This window comes from Macrobrachium rosenbergii, chromosome 17, assembly GCF_040412425.1.
Source record: "Macrobrachium rosenbergii isolate ZJJX-2024 chromosome 17, ASM4041242v1, whole genome shotgun sequence".
NCBI lineage: Eukaryota > Metazoa > Arthropoda > Malacostraca > Decapoda > Palaemonidae > Macrobrachium > Macrobrachium rosenbergii.
Genome location: NC_089757.1, coordinates 13047786 through 13067447, shown reverse-complemented (window position 1 = coordinate 13067447; position 19662 = coordinate 13047786). Strand labels below are relative to the sequence as shown.

The 19662-nt window shown below is 38.1% G+C and overlaps 1 protein-coding gene across 5 annotated transcripts in view; it reads right to left on the bottom strand.

Annotated features, from left to right (window-relative positions):
* Positions 1–19662, bottom strand: part of LOC136847744 (choline transporter-like 1) — a 97101-nt gene that overhangs the window by 63852 nt on the left and 13587 nt on the right. The window contains exons 1-4 of one of the 5 annotated variants that reach the window (XM_067119613.1): positions 17096–17465; positions 14097–14217; positions 13594–13751; positions 3352–3486 (exon numbers count right to left, since the gene is read on the bottom strand). In XM_067119613.1, coding sequence (XP_066975714.1) covers positions 3352–3486; positions 13594–13751; positions 14097–14198 — 395 coding nt within the window. In that variant the 5' untranslated portion in view covers positions 14199–14217; positions 17096–17465. Of the gene's footprint in view, positions 1–2413; positions 2569–3351; positions 3487–13593; positions 13752–14096; positions 14218–16551; positions 16641–16893; positions 17016–17095; positions 17466–19662 lie in introns of those variants that run through there. The other 4 variants (XM_067119617.1, XM_067119616.1, XM_067119615.1 and 1 more) reach the window with 4 other exon arrangements.

Here is a 19662-nt window from a genome sequence, read left to right as displayed (position 1 = left end):
GAAAACAAAAATTCAGAACCAGATACATCAGAATCCAAACCTGAACGACCCTCCACGGATCTGAAAACCTTTGTTGCACAGAGCACAAAGCACGAAATAAAACCAACAATTGATCTAAATGAGAGACTTAAACATTAGCGACCCCAACCAAACCTGAACCCAAAGAAGACCACATTCAACTACTTTTCCTCAATACTTCCTAAATTAGAATTCCTACCCTTCTGAGTGATTCCTAATTCTAAATCCACCTTAGAACTTACGCTTTTAGAGGGAAGGGGGAAACCTGCTGTCAACACTGCCTGCTCCGCGCCAGGGGGGCCGGCAGATCCTACCTTCGAGGTTTGCGGTTCTCCATGACCCCTGGCACCCGTTAGGGCTGGTTCTGGAACAGGCAGGGGGGCTGAAAAAGAACGATTAGTATCTACAGCACTATTACTACTATCCTTGTCTCTAGTTTCCGTTAATTTAGTCATAAAGCTAGAAAAAATAGACTAGACATACTCAGCTAGTAACTTGTCCTCTAACATTTTGAATAATTCTTCCATCTGATCTACCGACCAAGACTCGCTGCCTATCTGACTGATACTACACTATATCTTCCTACATAAAATACAAACAGAATGTTGATCGTGTTTGAGGGTACTCATCCTACGCTTGCAGGACGTGTAGGACCAACAAGCGTCAGCATCTCCAGCAAAAGAAGGCTCTGTCGTCGAAGATGGAAACAAAGTGGAAGCATCAGCGCCAGCAGATGGCGACGTCTTCTTGTTTGACTTATCCAAACGAGTCCAGAGTACCGATCCCAAAGTCAAAATCAAGAGAGAAGTTCCAAATCCTGTCAATAAAGTATCCATCCAGGAGAAAATGCGTTGAAAACAGTCCAAATCGTGGTCTGATGTCCAAATTCTTAAATGGGGGTCGGGCTAAATGACCAAAAGTTCGCCTGATGTGGGACACACCCACACAGCATGGCGAACAAAAAGTAATTGGGGATCTTGGCCTCACTTGGCCGGGACTTGCAGCAGTGTTGCCAATGGTACTTCAGGTAACTCATTTTATAAGACTTTCCTGTAAGCGTTGGTAACGCTGACAGTTTATTACCCACTTAGTGGGTAATAGCTATGGGGACGTAGTTCGGGCTGGTAGGTGACCAGGGCTAATTCAGGTGTTCAGGGAGTGTATTGCAATACAGTATTTGCTGTGGTTCTGTCAAGTGGTTTATCACTTTCCAGACATCACATTCCTTGTGCTCCACACAGTCCATGATGTCTTACTTAGACACTTTCATAACAGTGTTATTACTGATTTCAGCCATTTAGTCATTTTCTCTTGGCCGCCAAAGGTAGATTTTTCAAGTATATGTGTGATTTCAGTTATGGATATAGCTTCAATGTAAGAAATGTAGACAGATTTTCAATCTCAAAAAGGTAGCGGTAACACATCAGCTTTGAATATGGTCTGAATTTTTCTGTTTGCTTTGGCTTTTTCTCATATGATTATAAATTCTCTAAGAGGCTTCATTCTTTATTCTTTATAAAACACTTACAGGACTCTACATTCAAGCACTGGCTGGAAGAGATTAAAGGAGAATGGTTACTATTCTAGTTAGGAAATTTTGTTTACTGAATTCTGTTACTGTAATTTCCTGTGCCTACAATTCAAGGAAAAATGAACTCCTACTCTATAAGCTGGCCTAGAGCTTAGGCCAAGATAAATACAATACTCCTAGAGCCTTGAGAGTTGTCAATCTGTCAAGACTGGACCCAAGCACTAAGAACAGAGCTTGACAAGACTTTCACCTACTTCTTGCTCTACAAGTAATCAAAATCAATGCCAAGTTTGTGTTAACAATGAAAGGTCAGTCATGACAAAACAAGAAGGGGTAGAAAATTGATAAAGGGTCAATTTGTGAGTTACACATGTGTAGATGTCCTTTGAGGGCCCAATCCACAGGCATCAGGCTAAGTGTGGCATGAGGTCTTCTTCAACCTGCCTTATTCTTTCTTCACACTCTCTGCCCACTCCAGCTGATTGCACTTACCCTATCCTCATCTACTAACTCTGATCTTGATCCCTAACTAAGTCAACGTTAATGCTTTCATGATATAGTTTCTCTTTATTTCTCTCTTTTCCTGTCTAATTCTTCAAGTATCAAATCGATCACTTTTATCAAACTTTGGGTGTGAAGTAACTTGTCACTTGTCTCAGGAAGATAAAATTTTTCAAATGACTAAACTTGCCTGTAAAAAATTGGGTGTATTGTAAATTCTTTTCTTCATCTCATTTATTAATGCTTTATGCTATATCTATTTCTCTCATTCTGAAATATTACTTCATACTCGAGATCTTCTTTGTCTCCCTTTTCAGAAACTGAATCTAAGGCAATTTATTTTTCAAGTGATTCTAATCATACCTTATCTTTCGGTCCTCTTCCCTTCTGCTACAAGGGGCTTCACTCTCTTTTCTACAGATACTATTTTGGACATTTCCCCTGAGTCCAAGAGAAGAATTTTTCCTTTCAGGCAGCCTTGTAAAACCGTCAGGCCATCTCATTCCATATAAGCTCTCTGGAAATGGGAATCCAATTGGGAATTTTTTTATCACTGCTGTTTTCCCTAACCATTGTAATCATTCTTCCTTGAAGAGGCAGCTCTATTATTTTCTTCCTAGTTACATTCCAACTTTCCTCCTTCCCTATCCACAGTTTATGGGTGGGAAGGGGTGAGCCGTAAGGGCATTAAGCTGCACTGCACATTACCTTTTGGATTTAAAAAGAAAAAGAGAAAGGGCAAAAAAGCAAAGGTGGGGGGATGGGGATGAAGCAATTTTTTATAATGCAACAAGATTTTTTAGTCTTCTCAGTTATAGGCTTATTCAGTCAGTGCACTTTGACGCGACTATGCACACTCACTTTGAAGTAAGCTGTTGATAACCACACTCCAAAGGACCTTTTTGCTTGAAAGACTACAGGAGTTGACTGATTATAAGGTATTTTTTCTTTATAATCAATTGATCAGGTATAGCACAAAAGCTTTCGGTAAAGAGGACAGTATTGCTCTTCAAATATGTTTTATGCTCAGGTTAATTAATTAAAAACTGCAGCATGTAACCACTTATTACTACTGTACTAGTAAATTATGACTGTTTTACATGCTTGCAATCTTGCAGTAGCTTTTAACTTCATTACCACTGAACACTTTCATGTGTAAGAATTTGATAATCTTACATATGCTTTGAGAACAGTTTTCAATTAATTTCCAAGAAAGGAATGAATGGTGTATTGTTCCTATCCATATCATGTAGCTCTACCTAAAAATTTTATTCATTAGGTTAACCAGAAGACTGACTCACCTACAAAGACCAGAGCCTGTACGATTATAAAAATCATGAATATCCTGCAGTGTTGACAGTGTTCGGTCGGGGCACTCTTTCACACATATTTTCAATGACCTGTTGAGGTTCAGTACATCAAAAAAGAACACATACCTGTAAAAGAAAAAACAAGAGAACTACAATATAAATTTGAAGACCACAGCAGCTGTTTATATACAAATGGTAGAACATAAAATATAGGAATTTTATCCTTATGTTCACAAACCTTCTTTTCAACAATTCCATATTGAGGAGGAGGATTATATTACAGGTAAATAAGTTACAGAGGAATAAAAGGCCACATGGCTTGAGGCAATAGTTCTGCTATCTCATTTGCAAAACAAATTTCGGATACCTTACTTAAAAAGTAAAATTCTTTACATAAAATAAAACCTAGTAAAAACCTAGGTCAAAACTACTGAACATAAATATCAGATAATGTATATCCTTACTCTATCAACCCAATAAATACACACCTTTTACCTGGCGATAAGTCAAAAGGTACAGGGCTCAGGTATACAGAATGGACCTCAACTTATTTTATTGGTTTTTGTTACTTCCTGGATGCCGCTGAACCCGGCAAAAATAAAAATACTCCATATTTAACACAATAATCCCATAAGTATGCTAGATTTAACAAACAACGGAACGAATGTATCCACCTGACTAACCTGTCATACTTAGCAAAAAAATTAAGTACTGTATGCTAGAATTATCAGTTGGTAAAAGGAACACAAGCTTTCCTGTTTTCTTTGTTTTGAATATACTTCACTGTGGCTAATTTCATGATAAATAAAAGTTATATGTACATCAATGATATCAAATAGTATTGTTTATAATCAGCATCATATTATTTAAATAAACAACAGAATACTTTCTCAATGTTAACTTCAGATAGTACTTTTCAAAATAATTTTTCTTCTGTATGGTTATCTTTAACATGGCCCAGTATACTGTGTTCAATTTACAGACCATTACTGTGATTCAGTACAATATACAAATGCCAGCAGGTACAGTTACGTAGAATTCACGTCATGGACTTTAGCCAAGGGGTGGCATTTTCCATTCAGTTGTCAGCAAATTCTTTTTGGGGTGTGAGGGGTGGGGAGCGGATAGTCTTGATATTCACAAAAGTGAAGTTATATTATATTCTACATATGCTCTTTAGTACTGTTAATATACAGTGTAATTATCTTCAACAGAAATAACTGACAACTGCAGAGCACACAAATTCCTGGTCAAACTCCAACTTCTCACCCACCCTATTTCAGTTACCCATATATAGTATTATAATGGTCATCATGTTATCTATGACACTTACACCCCTCACCAGGTTGCAGGCAAACACACACTGCAATGGAGAGCAATTTTTTTAAGCAAACTGGATCAACAACTACTGCAGCTTCAGTATATTGCCTAAATCTCAAGTTATTTACATTAACCCTTTCGCTGCGAGCCTATTTCGCCACTAGTGACGAGACCAGTGTCCTGCTAATTGTTTAACTGACTAATTTTCTTCCTTTTATATTTGTATTTTGCTTCTTTGTTATTTTCATTACTGTTGTAATACTACACTGTACTATTAGGTTATTATTTTGTTTTATTATAGTAATGATAAAATATGCAAATATGTAGGTAATTATTCAAATACTGTATTGAATTATGTGGCTTTTATTGGTGATTTTTTTCAGTGTGATACCTCTCAAAGCATCGAGTAAATTAACAAGATTTTTGTTATTCAGTATGAAAATCTTTATTACAAACCTTGAATGTTTGTTCTTAGCCAAATATTTAATGTGGAAAAACCTCATGAAACAAATGAAAAATAGACTTGGCATTCTGTAGAAAATGTGAATTTAATAACTTCAATAAAAGTTTCAGAGCAATCATTTTTTTACAAGCTGATTCTCCAATGGTTTTCCACTTGCAAATTTTATCAAGTTTTCTTTGTTTACTCAATACCATCTCTGGTGCTTGACAATCTTGCCTCAGATTCAATGATCATCTCTGATAAAACCTGAAGTCAAAAGATTGTCTAAGGTAGGTTTTTATTATAAAATCCAAATCAGAAGTTGAGTGAAAACCGGGATTCTGAACAAGTACTTTCGTAGTTTATTCTACATTTTCAAGTTCACAATGAATACAAAAGAAGCTGACAGCCTTATATACAAAAACAGAAGGGGGGGACGGGGTTACAGTTTCTTAATCTGGGCAGCATGTTCTTTAAACAAAAAACACAGGGACAAAGGATCAAGGGATAATCTAGGGTGGAGGTTAACATTCCTGGTGGACGTAGCTTCAATAAACAGTTTCTAGCAGATTCTTTTTCCAATGGTTGTTGACCTTGTAGATTATCGTTGACTTATTCCAGTTCATTGCATGGCCTGTCTTAAACCAATGATCCGCAATGCCATTATTTGATAAGCCTCTTGAAAGTGTCAACGATTGGCCCACCCTTACCTTACGTGTACGGATTAATCAAAACCCATAAACGAGATTTTCCTATTCGGCCCCATTATCAGTTCAACCGGTTCTATTAGCTATAAACTTTCTAATATCTAGTTAAATTACTATCACCTATTCTGGGTACTACTTCAAGTTCCCATTTACAAAACTCTGTTGATTAAACTCTGTTGATTTCTGTGTTAGACTTTCCCATATTGAATTATCTAGTACTGACAAATTAACCCGTTTTGATGTAACAACTTTATATACTAAAGTTCCCATTGATGACTTACTTCAATATTTATCACAACATCTAGGCTTGTATAATCTATAATCTAGAATTACCTACCAATGTTATTATTAATTTGATATCCCTTTGTATATAAAATTGTAAATTCACTTTCAATGGTAATTGTTATGAACAAATATTTGGTATGGCTATGGGAACCCTCTTTCGCCACTTTTGTCTAATATTTACACAGAATTCTTTGAGTCTATACTTGTTCCAAAAAATCTGTTCTCTAAGGTGTTTTGGGTTAGATGTGTAGATGACTGTTTCTGTACAGTAAAAGAAAATATAAATATTCCTGATTTCTTGCAGACAATTAATAACCTTTTACCATCCATAAAATTCACATTAGAATATGAAGAAAATAATTGTATGCAATTTTTGGATGTCTTAGTTATTAGAAATAACACAAATTTTTGTTTTAATGTACTGTATATAGGAAATCCATGAATAATTTGTCACATATTCATTTTTACTCTAACCATGCTAAACAAATTAAGGTGCCAACATTTTCCAGTATGTATCTTAAGAATTTGTAGTCCTGAATTTTTGGAAGAGGAATTTAAAATTATTGATAAAATAGGAGATTCATTATGTTACCACCCATATTTTTTAGAACTTTGTAAAAATAAAGCAAAAAAGACATACTGTATTACAATCCAACCAATATTAACAAAGAACTTATTAAGAATATTCTCTGTTTATTATTTCATTCTAATTTCATTCCTGCAGTGCTCATTTTAGAAACTATTGATATTAACTTAGTATTTATTTAAATATAATATTTTGAGAAACAAACTAATTACAAATAGCCTGCCCAATTCAAACAATACTGTATAAAGTATTCCTTGCAAAAAATGTAATAAGATTTATATTGGTCACAAATCACAGACTAAAAGTATGAAGCTCTCAACACAAATATGCCATTTCAAGAGGCTTATGAAATAATGGCATTGCAGATCATTGGCTTAAGACAGGCCATGCAATGAACTGGGATAAGTCAACGAAAATATACAAAGTCAATGACCATCGGAAAAGGAATCTGCTAGAAACTGTGTTTACTGAAGCTACGTCCAACAGGAATGTTTATCTCCACCTTAGATTATCCCTTGATCCTTTGTCCCTGTCTTTTTTGTATAAAGAACATGCTGCCCAGATTAACAAACTGTAACCCCGCCCCCCCTTCTGTTTTTGTATATAACGCTCTGTCAACTTCTTTTGTATTCAATGAGAACTTGAAAATGTAGAATAAACTACGAAAGTACTTGTTCAAAGTCCCGGTTTTCACTCACCATCTGACGTGGATTTTATAATATTCTTAAGCACACGTCCCTTCTTGCTGCATTGGGTAAAGTAGGTTTGTCTATAACTACAATATAATAAACACCACGATATTCACTACTGTCACTATCAGAACTATCCGATAGTTCAGATCTACTACTATCAATATCACTTCCAAATAAAAGATTCTGTACTACTTCATCATCGAGAGAAACCTCTTCCTTCCATGGCATTTCGCTGGTTAATCTTGTCTTAAGATTATCCTGTTAGTTGGAAATCAACTGTTGCCATTTGTACCTAGAATAGGCAGTCCCCGGTTATCGGCAGGGGTTCCGCTCCGATGACGTGACGGTAAGTGAAAATCCCCAATAACCACAAATAAGCGATTTTCAGTGCTTATTGGCATCAATAACCGGAGATTGGTGCCTCTGTTAGGTATGTATCAGCCCCAATACCAGATTATTGGCGTCGATAAGCGGAAATCAGTGCATATCAGTGCCAAAAATCGCTGATTTTTGTCACTAGACAAGACCCGCAAAACCGTATCGCTGATAACCAGGGACTGCTTGTAGTTTTGATTTAAAATACTTTTTCTCCAATTTTATTTATGGCTGAGTTTCATCCATGTTGCTGATGCACGATAATTTATAGTCATTAGCACCATGAACTTTGTGTTCTCAGCTTCAGCTACAACTTGCAGCCTAAATTTAGCAGTATATTTCCTTGCCGATCTTTTCTCCAAAGCAAATAAGGGTAGAGTGTAAAAATATATCAGTCCTATAACTACGGTAATTGTTTAACTGTACGGTGGTTGAAATACAAGCAAAACAGTTGTTATCCGATTCAGTTATTAGCAAAACTACAGTTTCTTGTTCGGTTGTTTATGGCTGTTCGCATTTACGCAAGATTATAATGGTACTAACAATAATTTTATCATTGTCTTTTACTTTTTTAACTACATGGAATAAAGAGATGGAGGAAATGAAGTTGGTATATTGTAAGTTGGTCTCTCTCGCTGCCTGATTGTAGGGTGCTGCCTGCGCCCGCACAGCATTTAAAAATATTTTCTAAATATTGTTGTATTGGTATTAATTGCTAACCCCATCACAAAATCGAATTACCATAACGCTAATTATCGTAACTCAAGCACTACTTGTATCGCATTTGTTCCGACACGATATATAAACCGTTGGTCCTTTACATTAGCAATTACTTTCAGCGTAGGCTGGAAACGGCCGTTGAACTTTCGAGCAAGGTGGTTAGGCAGTTAACTACCGTCCGGGAGGCGGGAGTACCGCCTGCCCGGATGTAAACATTCTAGTTTGCTTTCGGCTATTGTAGACTGCTGAGGTGGACGCTGTGGTGGACAAGCATCGAGCCCATGACAGCGACCAGCTTGTTTACCAGGCAGTGGCCAAGAGGCTCGTCCTGGCCAGCTCCCGCTCGCAGTCGCTGCAGGACAGGGATCGGCTCCTCAAGTTTTGCTGCGATCTTGAGATCATGGTGAATCTCGAGAAGTCGGATCTCATCCCCAAGCAGAGGATAAAGTACCTGGGCATGCTGATAGACAAGGCAGCAGCGAAAGTCTTTCCCTTGGACTCTCGTATCAGCAGGTTTAGGCAGGCAGCACAGCTGTTCCTGTCTCGACAGGAACAGCCAGCCCAGCAATGGCAAGTCGTCATCGGTCACCTGTTGTCGCTGGAGAAGCTGGTACCTCACAGGCAGCTTCACCTGTGGTCTCTACAATGGACAATAAAGGAGTATTGGTCCCAGTCCCAAGACCCCCAGTCCTTTCTCATCCCTCTTTCCGAGGAGGTGAGAGAGGACCTTCGCTGGTGGACGGACAACAGGAACCTCTTGATAGAAGTATCCCTGCATACTCCCCCTCCATACATGCTGCTGTTGTCAGATGCATTGACCGAGGGATGGGGCGCACACCTGGAGGAGTTGCTGACTTCAGAATTGTGGCACCGAGATGACAAGCACCTTCCCATCAACATCCTGGAACTCAAGGAAGCCTTCCTGGCTCTCCAAGAGTTCCAGGATTGAGTGATGGGACACTCCATGGTACTGATGAGCGACAATACCACAGGAGTGGCATACGTCAACAAGCATGGGGGCCTAGTATCCCTCCCGCTCCACCAGTTGACGATGCAGGTGCACAAGTGGGCCGTGGCTCACTCAGTAGAGCTGTCAGCCAGGTACATTCCAGGCAAGAGGAATGTCGTGGTAGACAAGCTCAGCTGCCAGAATCAGGTGATCGGAACCGAATGGTCCCTTCACTCGGCAGTCACAGAAAGGCTGTTCGACCTGTGGGGGTGTCCAATCATCAACATGTTTGCCACCTGGCACGACAGAAAACTCCAGGTCTTCTGCTCTGTCGTGCAAGACCCATGGGCCGCTGAGGAGGACGCATTCCAGCACCCGTGGGACAACCTCGACGTCTACGCCTTTCCTCCGTTCTGTCTGATTCGCAGAGTGATCAGCGATCACTCCGAATCTCAGAATTATTCTGGTGGCACCCACCTGCTAGCTCTCCTCTCCGAGGCACCGAGAGAGATCCCCCCCCCTGGCTCAACCTGCTGTGTCAACCCCACGTACAGTGGTACCACCAGGCAGTGCAGTCCCTGTGTCTTCACCGCTGGAGGTTACCCAGCATCTCCTGTGAGTGAGAGGGTTTTTGTGTCGCACAGAAACGGAGATGTCCGGGGACCTCAGACGATCCTCCGCAGCGGTATACCAGGGAAAGTGGTATGCCTTCTGTGGTTGGTGTCGTGGACGGGGTATCTCTCCAGTCAGAGCTACTGTTCAGCAGGTCGCGGACTTCCTCGTCTTCCTTCGCTGAGAGAAGCTTCTCTCCGTTTCAGCTGTAAAAGGCTACCGTGCCGCACTCAGCCTAGTCTTGCAGCTGAAAGGAGTAGACATCTCCTCCTCCTTCGAGATTTCCCTACTGATGAGAAGCTTCAAAAGGTCTTGCCCACCCAAGGATCTCAGGCCCCCTGCATGGAATGTGACTCTCATTCTAAGGAGTCTGATTCGTGCACCTTACGAGCCTTTACGAGAGTCGTCAGACAGGGATCTGACCCTCAAGGCTGTCTTCTTGCTGTCGCTGGCATCGGCGAAGAGAGTTGGCGAACTGCACGGACTTTCTTTCGATGTTAAGCACTCGAGGGGACGGGGATCGATTTTGTCTCGGATTTCATGGCGAAGACTCTTGTTCCTTCGGTCCCTGAAGCACGGTTCAAGTCCTTCAGGACTGATATATTTTTACACTATACCCTTATTCGCTTTGGAGAAAAGATCGGCAAGGAAATATACTGCTAAATTTAGGCTGCAAGTTGTAGCTGAAGCTGAGAAAACAATGTTCACGCTGCTTATGACTATAAATTATTGTGCATCGGCAACATGGATGAAACTTGACCGTAAATAAAATTGGAGAGAAAGTATTTTAAATCAAAATTACTGGGCATGAAAGAACACACATTACTGCTGTTTTCACACCGATAAAAGATAAATACATAAAGCTCGTATTCTGATGAAATCAAGAGAAAATAGCGAACGGAATCTTGATTTTTTTTACACAAAACAAACATGCCCCCAAATGGCCAGCCACTAATGTCATTTATTAATTATAAAAAAAGCTAAGTTAATTTCACAACGAGACGTATTCAAGCTATATTTTGACTTAAAAACACTTCGTATAATGAAAAATATCCTTGTCCCATATAAAGTAGCTAGAGATTCATTTACTCTAACTAGAAGCAAGAAAGCTCTCTGAACTGAGTTAAATGCAGCAAAATAAACTTATCAAGTAATCGATTTCCAAACCAAAACATTGATCACTAGAGAATATATACAATATTATGGGATACAGTGTAGTAAAGCATAACTTTTTAAAAGATCCAAGGAAAATATGCACATTCCTTATCTTGATGTTTGTGTAATACGATGTTAATACAGTATGTGAATATAGAGTACAGTATAATGTAGGCTAGGCTACTGTATATGTATACAATATACCATAGTGTAGGCTAAGCCTTGTTTGTTATTCAATTTCTCTTTATACTGAATTATCATAAGTCAATCTGCACTGAACCTGGAGAATTAGCTGACACTAATAATTACTATACTGTATATGTACAGAGTAGTGTAGACTAGGCTACCATATGTGTAGATGTGGTATGGATTACCCTAGTGTAGTCTAGGCTATATCTCGAATTTTTTCAACAAACAATGGGTTTTTGGAACCTAACCCCACCGTAAGTAGGGCAATACCTGTATTACACTATTTGGAAAAGGCAACTCATGCAATGTTTGCATTATTACGTTACTTGTACCACGCCTCGAACATAAGAATTAGTTTGGCAACGAAGGTAATGTTTACATTACAGTATTATGTTAACCTGTAAGGGAGGTAGTGCATTAAACTATGCTACCAGTAGTTAAACAATTTGACTGTGAATTCGCTACTGCAGCGAAATATAAAAAACTTGAATCAGACCCATTAATAACAAAACAATAAAACACTGTCCTGAAAGCTGAAAACTTGAAGGCTACCCGAAATCAGAGATAATCCTTTACCTAATTCCAGTCTCCGACCAACGAATTTCAGAACACAGCTGCCATCAACACTCAGTGTTACCCAGACGTCGGCAGAAATAGAATGAGGTTGTCTGCTAGTAGTTTTTGGTACTGTGAAGTGTTACTAGCCAATTTTTAAAATTTTCTAGCTGCTGAGGCAAGAAATTGTTAGCTAGGTAATTACTGCGTAAGTTACTTATATAAAAATTACCAATTACTGGCAGCACAAAAACTAATAAACTGCACCCCATTTTTATTTGCAGTTTCCCCAGGCTTTCTTCACCCAATACATCCTCTGCAACTTCACTGTTCCACCCAACTTTTGCATTCGTATGACAAACATTTCTCACACCTTTTTACGTTACAGTATTTCATCTATTGACATAAATTCTATTTCTTACTTCTTCTGAGTCCAATCACTGGAGCGCAGCACACTATAATACTCATGTAGCTGTTTTGATTTAAATCTTGCCAGTGGTAATCTACTGCTCACACCTCTCAAGTCAGGCAGTGCTTTTTCTACACTTGGCATCAAGATGCTGTCTACTCATCAGTCAATTCTACCTGCTCTTCCTCAATAAATATACACACTGACATTTTCCAATCTCTCATTTCCGATTTCTTTGTATTGAGGTTCGTAACCAGCCATTATATCTGTTCATTCTGATTCAGGGCTCTTACATTCCAATTCCACTTTTTCAGTTTATAAACTGGAAGATTCTTAGCAACCCAATATGGCCAGGACTGACAACCATTTCTAAATTGCGCCTACCCATTTATGTGACAAAATCCATGGAAGATTCACTGGCTAAATACATTAAAGGACAGCCAGTTCCTTGTAGCATCATCTGCCACGCATCCAGAGCTGAAGCCGAGGAGATAAAGCAACCAACGCCTTAAACCTATCCATAATTTGACTGCCAATCATTTCTACTTCTAGTACAGCATTTCTGAGCAAAACCATATTTTTCAGCTGTGGATGTAGTGTTTACCTAAAGAGATGTTGCCTATAAGGCAGCAGTTGCTCCTATCCTGAGCTCAGGGCCTTAACTGATGTACTACCACCTGGACCAGGGGCTCACTAAGGGACAGTGATAAAACTCTCTTAAGCTATATACATATCCAAACTGCCCTGAAGTCAAAAGCCTACAGAATAAGTTGGGGAGATGAAAGTCAATTTCTGGTAGGACACCCTTGTATCCAGTATCATATAAAAGCAGATAAATAGAGAATAAACTTCATTGTGGTCATTAGTTTTAATGTCAGGTTTTAACTGTATGAGGTTAGATCTTTGACAAGTTCTTTCCACTCTCTCCTATCTTGTGAACACTGCTTGGATTTCCATGTGTCCTTTCATTCTGATCTAGACCTTTCCATGGCAGCAACTGGCCTTCAGACACTTCCATAACTATCAACTGCCTGTTTTCTCCTTTCCTTATCACATGTCCACACAATTTCAATTAATTTTCAGCCAGCAAAAACTGATTCCTCAAGAACTTAAGAAACTAACAACCAGTTAGGCATTAACTTGTTAAGGCACATATATAGCTATGGTTTGCTTCTGTGTGCAGAATCATGAAATTATCAAAGAACCAGTAATATACTGCACTGAACACAAGACTTACTTGAGATCTGTTGCATCGTATCCTAAAAACATTTCTGTTCCATTTTCTTGATCAACCACAAGGTCATTACTGCTGCCACACACATTTCCAAAACTGTCATAGCCATTGACTAAGCGTAATGGGTTTCCATAAACCAAAGCAAAGGCTGCAATAAATATCTGAAAAAAATAAGAATGAACAAAGTGAACGAGATAAAATGTTCAGAGTATGAAACAAGAATGCATAAAGTTAGTTGAAGGGAAAACAACGGTACAATCTCATCACATGCCTCAATAATAGTTTTCTGGTCCTGTTAGAGTTCCCATTTAGAGGCTGTTTCATTAAACTTAAAATTGTGTGAAACAATGTGTAGAAAACAACCAAACAGCACCGAACTAACATCCAAATATATAAATATTTTTGCCAAATCTTACACCATGGAAATCTAACCAAAATACTGTAATTGGTACTCAATATTATTTCATGCTCCAAATACTGATTGGTCTAAAGATTTCTGACTTTACCATAAGAGCTAAAAATAGAAAAAATATGACAAGCCACAGCACATCTGTTGGTCGCCTATCCTCCTCCCGGGCAGGATTTCTGTTTTCACCACAACAACCCATCGTCTCTAGGTTTTTGGCCCTGAAAGTAACATACAGTATAAATCAGTGTTAAAAGATGCATTTGCATATAGTTGCAAAGAAAAAATTGCAAAAAATATGTTCAAATCATACAAGAAAACCTCTATCAGTTGTTATTAAGCCATCAATCATAAATAGCCTTAATTCTGTGGGTCATGCATGCCTAACCAACTAAACTGGGTCCATGAAGCCATGCTATTCATTCTTACGTGTGCCATGCTCATCAAGACATGCTGCTGCTCGTCACCAGATTACCAAGCATTTCCTCTTGGTTTTTGTGTTCTGCCTTTCATGGATTATCATTATTCATGCATTTTCATCTCACCTGCTCATTCTCATAATATGATGCCTGGTATTTAATGATCTATTTGTGTTCTGTTATCTTGTGCCTTGGCAACTATCTATAGCATGTTACTGCACTAATGTGAGTAGCCTGCTGCAATTTTTATTTCCTGTGCTTTTTGCATCTGAAGTTTTCTCACTTTTGCCAAGCAACTTCCAAATAGTTGAGTGACAGACTTCATGTTCACATTAATTCTAGTTAGGGGCTTTTTTATTATGAGATGTGAGGGGTTGTAAGCGTAATTCTTTACCCATGCCTTGCTCTAATTAGGTTTAATGTTTGCTCAGTAACATTTTCTTTATGTATTTACTTCCTGTGTGGCCCCTGCCACAGTAAAGATTAACTATGGTTCTTTACATTCTATCACAGGAAATTTTGTGTTTTTGTTCTCACATTTTAGTATTAAGTGCTGACTGTCACATGATTTTTTTTTTGTCTTTTATTTTGTGGGTAAGGACAGCAAGTCCTGTAATACAATTGTGTTGTCCTTAAAAAAGGACAACATAAACATATAACAGAGACTTTTATGTAGGGGATCAGCCTAAAGTGACTTGTGAGTTGTGTAAAGATTGGCCCCTTATTCAGACATGTGCTGTGGCATGTCTACAAGTGACATTCTGCTTTGTCTGTTGGGGGTTGTCTTGTTGTGCTGCAGTTGTCAAGTCATGAGTTTCCTCAGATGAACTTCATCCTCCACGCCTCCTCCCAAATGCCAAGGGGTTGCATTAACATTGTCACCAACATTTAAAATCTATTTCAAAAGCTTGAAGATGCTTGTATGTAAAAACAATAAGATATATGTGGTAGTATAGCATAAATGGATGGGAGCACACATACAAGCTCAGAGATGGTTACTTTTTAAATTTTTTTATTTGGAGACTAAGAAACGATGTTCATCTCCTAACACTGAACATTACAGAAACTTATTTTTTAATTAAATTACCAATAATAACTACTATAGTAATACTCTACTGTAATAATGACAATAATGATATTTAAATAAAGAATATTCCTGCATTAGCCTATGGACTTTGACAGGTATAAGTACTGGTAACGTACGTCGTCCAGGTATACATTAACCACCAGATAACTCAACTTTGCATATAAGACTCATGTGATAATTTTTAAGCAATTTTCCTTGAAAAAATGGGCATTTCATAGGTCTTCAAAGAAGATACCTACCATTTCCAACCAGTTAAGATTTCATACATTTTTATGCAAAAGTACTTGGATGCTTCATACACAGGCCTGTCATTTTTCATAATAGTTTTATAAATTTAACAATGGCTGCCCCACATACAAGAAGTGCTGACAGGAGCATTAGCCTAATTTAAATTACAGATGTTGTCAAACTACTGTTCATTATGCAATAATCCTTTCCACTGAAAAACGATTCTCCAGAAATAAACTGGTTGAATTTTTTTCATTATACTGAAACTAGGACTAGACTTGATGTTTTAGTTTAAACTGGCCATAAATCTATGCTAGCATATGCTCTTGTTCTTGGGGAGTCTCTAGGCAAAAATGCATAGGCCTAGTGCTAAGGAAGAAGCAAAGGCAACCAGTTGGGAAAGCGTGTGTGGAATGTTTGGCTCAAACAAATTTCTGTATTTCAAATTTAGGACTTAGCCTATGGTGCACTAGGCCTAGATCTGGATCCTGGAGACAGCGCACATGGCTTAGGTTAAGTTAGAAAGCATTCCGGTTATGTATTCTGGCTTACTGTGCTCTAAGTCAGGTTAGTTGGGAGGAAGAGATTCAACTCCAGCCAGATAACAGGACACAGTGGCTTACAGTGGGTTAAGTTACGATGCATTCCTCTCATCAGGCTTTCGACATCTCTGTAACTTTAGGCTATAATGTTTTACAACTGATACAAACAGCCCTCGCCTAAGTCTATATAAACAAACCAAATACTTTTTAGACTGAACATCTTACAAGCCAGTGTACTATACATGTCAGAATATTCACACTTCTTCTGAGGTCACTCACAGCCTAGCCAATTGTGGGTAGTATGCAAAGCAAGGAGACAAAGGTAGCACGGGTGTTTGTAGTTTCACCTCCTAATTTCAGTCCAGCCGATCTGGTTCTGATAATCAGTGTTACCTGGGGTATTAATGGGGGGCCAAGCATCCCCCCATTCCTGCCAGGTAAGGGCACAGCGCCCTAAGTCAGGTTAGGAAGGTAAGGTTTGATTAGGACAGGGTACAGCATTCTAGGTATGCGAGGTTCAACAAGTGGTAGGCAAGGCTATGCACCAATAAGCTAGGCCTAGTTAGGAATACACAAATCACGGGAATAACACCAACAAAAGACCAAAAAATCCTGTATTACTCATTTCATTTCTTAAAATATTATAATCTTAGGCGTATGGACGAGGTTCTATCCCGGCCTACTTGGTTAGTGTTACGAGAATCCTACCGTACTGTAAACTAACTTCATCGGGGGATAGGCTTACGCTGCAACTACCGATTAGGCCTACCACACGTTAAATCAATAACAATAATCCCCCACAACATAGAGCCTAGATACATACCTGTCACTTGGGCACACATAGATAACGAAGGTAATTAGCCTAACAAGATAAAATGACCTCCATGTACGTCAATTTCGCGACCACCGACGCACTGGATAGTGGATACTTGAACGCTCCAAGTTTGTTTACTTGAACCTACACGATTGCACATTTCCGCAGTTGTTCCACATGTGACATTTCAGTTCTAAATATCCTTTTGAAATATTGTCATGCAGCAGTATATAGAAGCACGTTAGAATATACTCATAATATCAACATATCTCTTCTATGATGGCATAATAAGTTGTCATATTAACCTTTATTCAGCCAATCCTTGTCAATTTTTTCCAGACAAAAATTTCGCAAGCAAAACACAGTTATTAGTCAGTTGTGGCTAAATTAACAAGATCTTAAAATCTAAAACCCCACGAATCGAGAACGTTGCCAATCTTTCATAAATCAAATGACATCTTCCATATTAACTATTGCATGTCTCGACTATTATACTGAATATTCAGAGTTTACGGCATCTTGCTACGGAACTGTGAAAGGGTGAATAAACAAAGCAGTTTCAGTCGACTGAGGGTGGTGGTTACTGGGCCGGGTGAGGGATACACACGCACACCACACATATATGTATATATATATATATATATATATATATATATATATATATATATATATATATATATATATATATATATATATATATATATATATATATATATATATATATATATATACCCACACATATATATATAGTATATATATATATATATATATATATATATATATATATATATATATATACTATAATGTGTGTTCGACTGTCTTGGCGTGTGCTGATCACTCGGTGCTGCTAAATTTTGTGCCCTAAGAGGAACCATTTAAATTTAGATAAATATCTTTACCTGCTCCTCTCAAAACCCTAGAGATCCTTAACAACAGAATGCATAAGACAAGTAACTAGGGCCAAAAGGTATATTATTTAGGAAGATTGCTAAAGTATTCGAGAAAGGCACTAAATAGTAACTGGACAAGGGTTCAGGTTAGTCTTCAGAAACTAAATTAGGATGAGTTACTGGGTAAAACTTGATAGCTAGGTATTAGTGGCCTACAAGAAATTAAAGATGGATTGCGGGTAGTGCAGGCATGTTTGTACAATTTAATACCTCTGGGCTTAGATCACACTCCTTTTCCTTTCATTTTCCGTTATCCTTTCTCGGTAATTTTGGTCTGAATTATGGGATTAAGCCGCTACTCCCGCCAGACTTCACATGAAAATCAAATATACTTTATTACTGTTTGCCATTGAGTATATATACAAACATACAAACATACACACACACACACACACACACACACACACATATATATATATATATATATATATATATATATATATATATATATATATATATATTATCTATCCATCTGCACATACAGGAAAATGCTGTCTCTGGGGGCTTCGACTCTCCACTTTCACTGCGGACTTGTGGCTGCAATTTATTTGTCAGACAAACATCCATCTAGGCTTTTCATCCATACTGTAGGAAACATTGTGATACCATTTTCTCTCCCTTTGTTTTCTTCGTCATGGCTAGGTTAATTTTGTAAAGAGAGAGAGAGAGAGAGAGAGAGAGAGAGAGAGAGAGAGAGAGAGAGAGAGAGAGAGAGAGAGAGCGCTTGGAAATTCTAAACACCACGCAGGGAAATGTTGCTCAATACAGAAAATCCTCCTGACGTTCGGGATCTGAAAAAGACAATATGCTCCATCTCATTAGCTGGTAATAAACATGGATTATAGCCAAAGTTTCACTACGTGAAAAAAGGAAATTACTGAGTTCCTTTATTTCCAGTTAATGAGCATAAACTCCAGTTAATGAGCATAAACATAGATGACTATAAACTTGTTTGTCATGCGCATATAAGTTTCTCTTGTAACAAATAACTCCATGTTTAATCTGATCGAGTAGAATGCAACGAAAATCTCTCAGTAGCTACGAATAAAATGAAACTTCAGAGAAGGGAAAAGTAGGTTGTGGTTATAAAAAATAGCCAGTGATGAAAGAAAGGAAAAAGTCTGGGGAAATTCACAGAACAATGAGGTACTCAATTCATCAAGGAGACGGTGAGATGGATGACATTTCCACTAACAGTAGAAATCACGCATATAGGAGAAAATATAAAAAGAGACTTGTATATTTTGGAAGAAAAGGGTTAAAATTCAAAAGCCTTAGAAATTTTGAGACGTACTGCTTATTTATCGGTGATATATGACACAGAAAGACATACAAATACAGAGTTATAGAATAGTGAATATTTGTTTCGTTTTCGAATGATTGAATCACAACGAAAGCTGAACCAAATTGTGACTGAGGTATCAAGGTCCTTTTGTCTAAAAAGAAATGAAGGAAGAAAAAAATGCTCCCTAAATAAAGGAAAGTTGCAGGTATTTAACTAAGGAAAGTTGTGGGTATTTAACGAAGGAAAGCTGCAGCTATTTACGAAACGTAAGTTGTAGGATTTCGAAGGAAAGTTGCAGTCATCTAACGAAGGAAATTTGTAGATTTTTAAAAAAGGAAAGG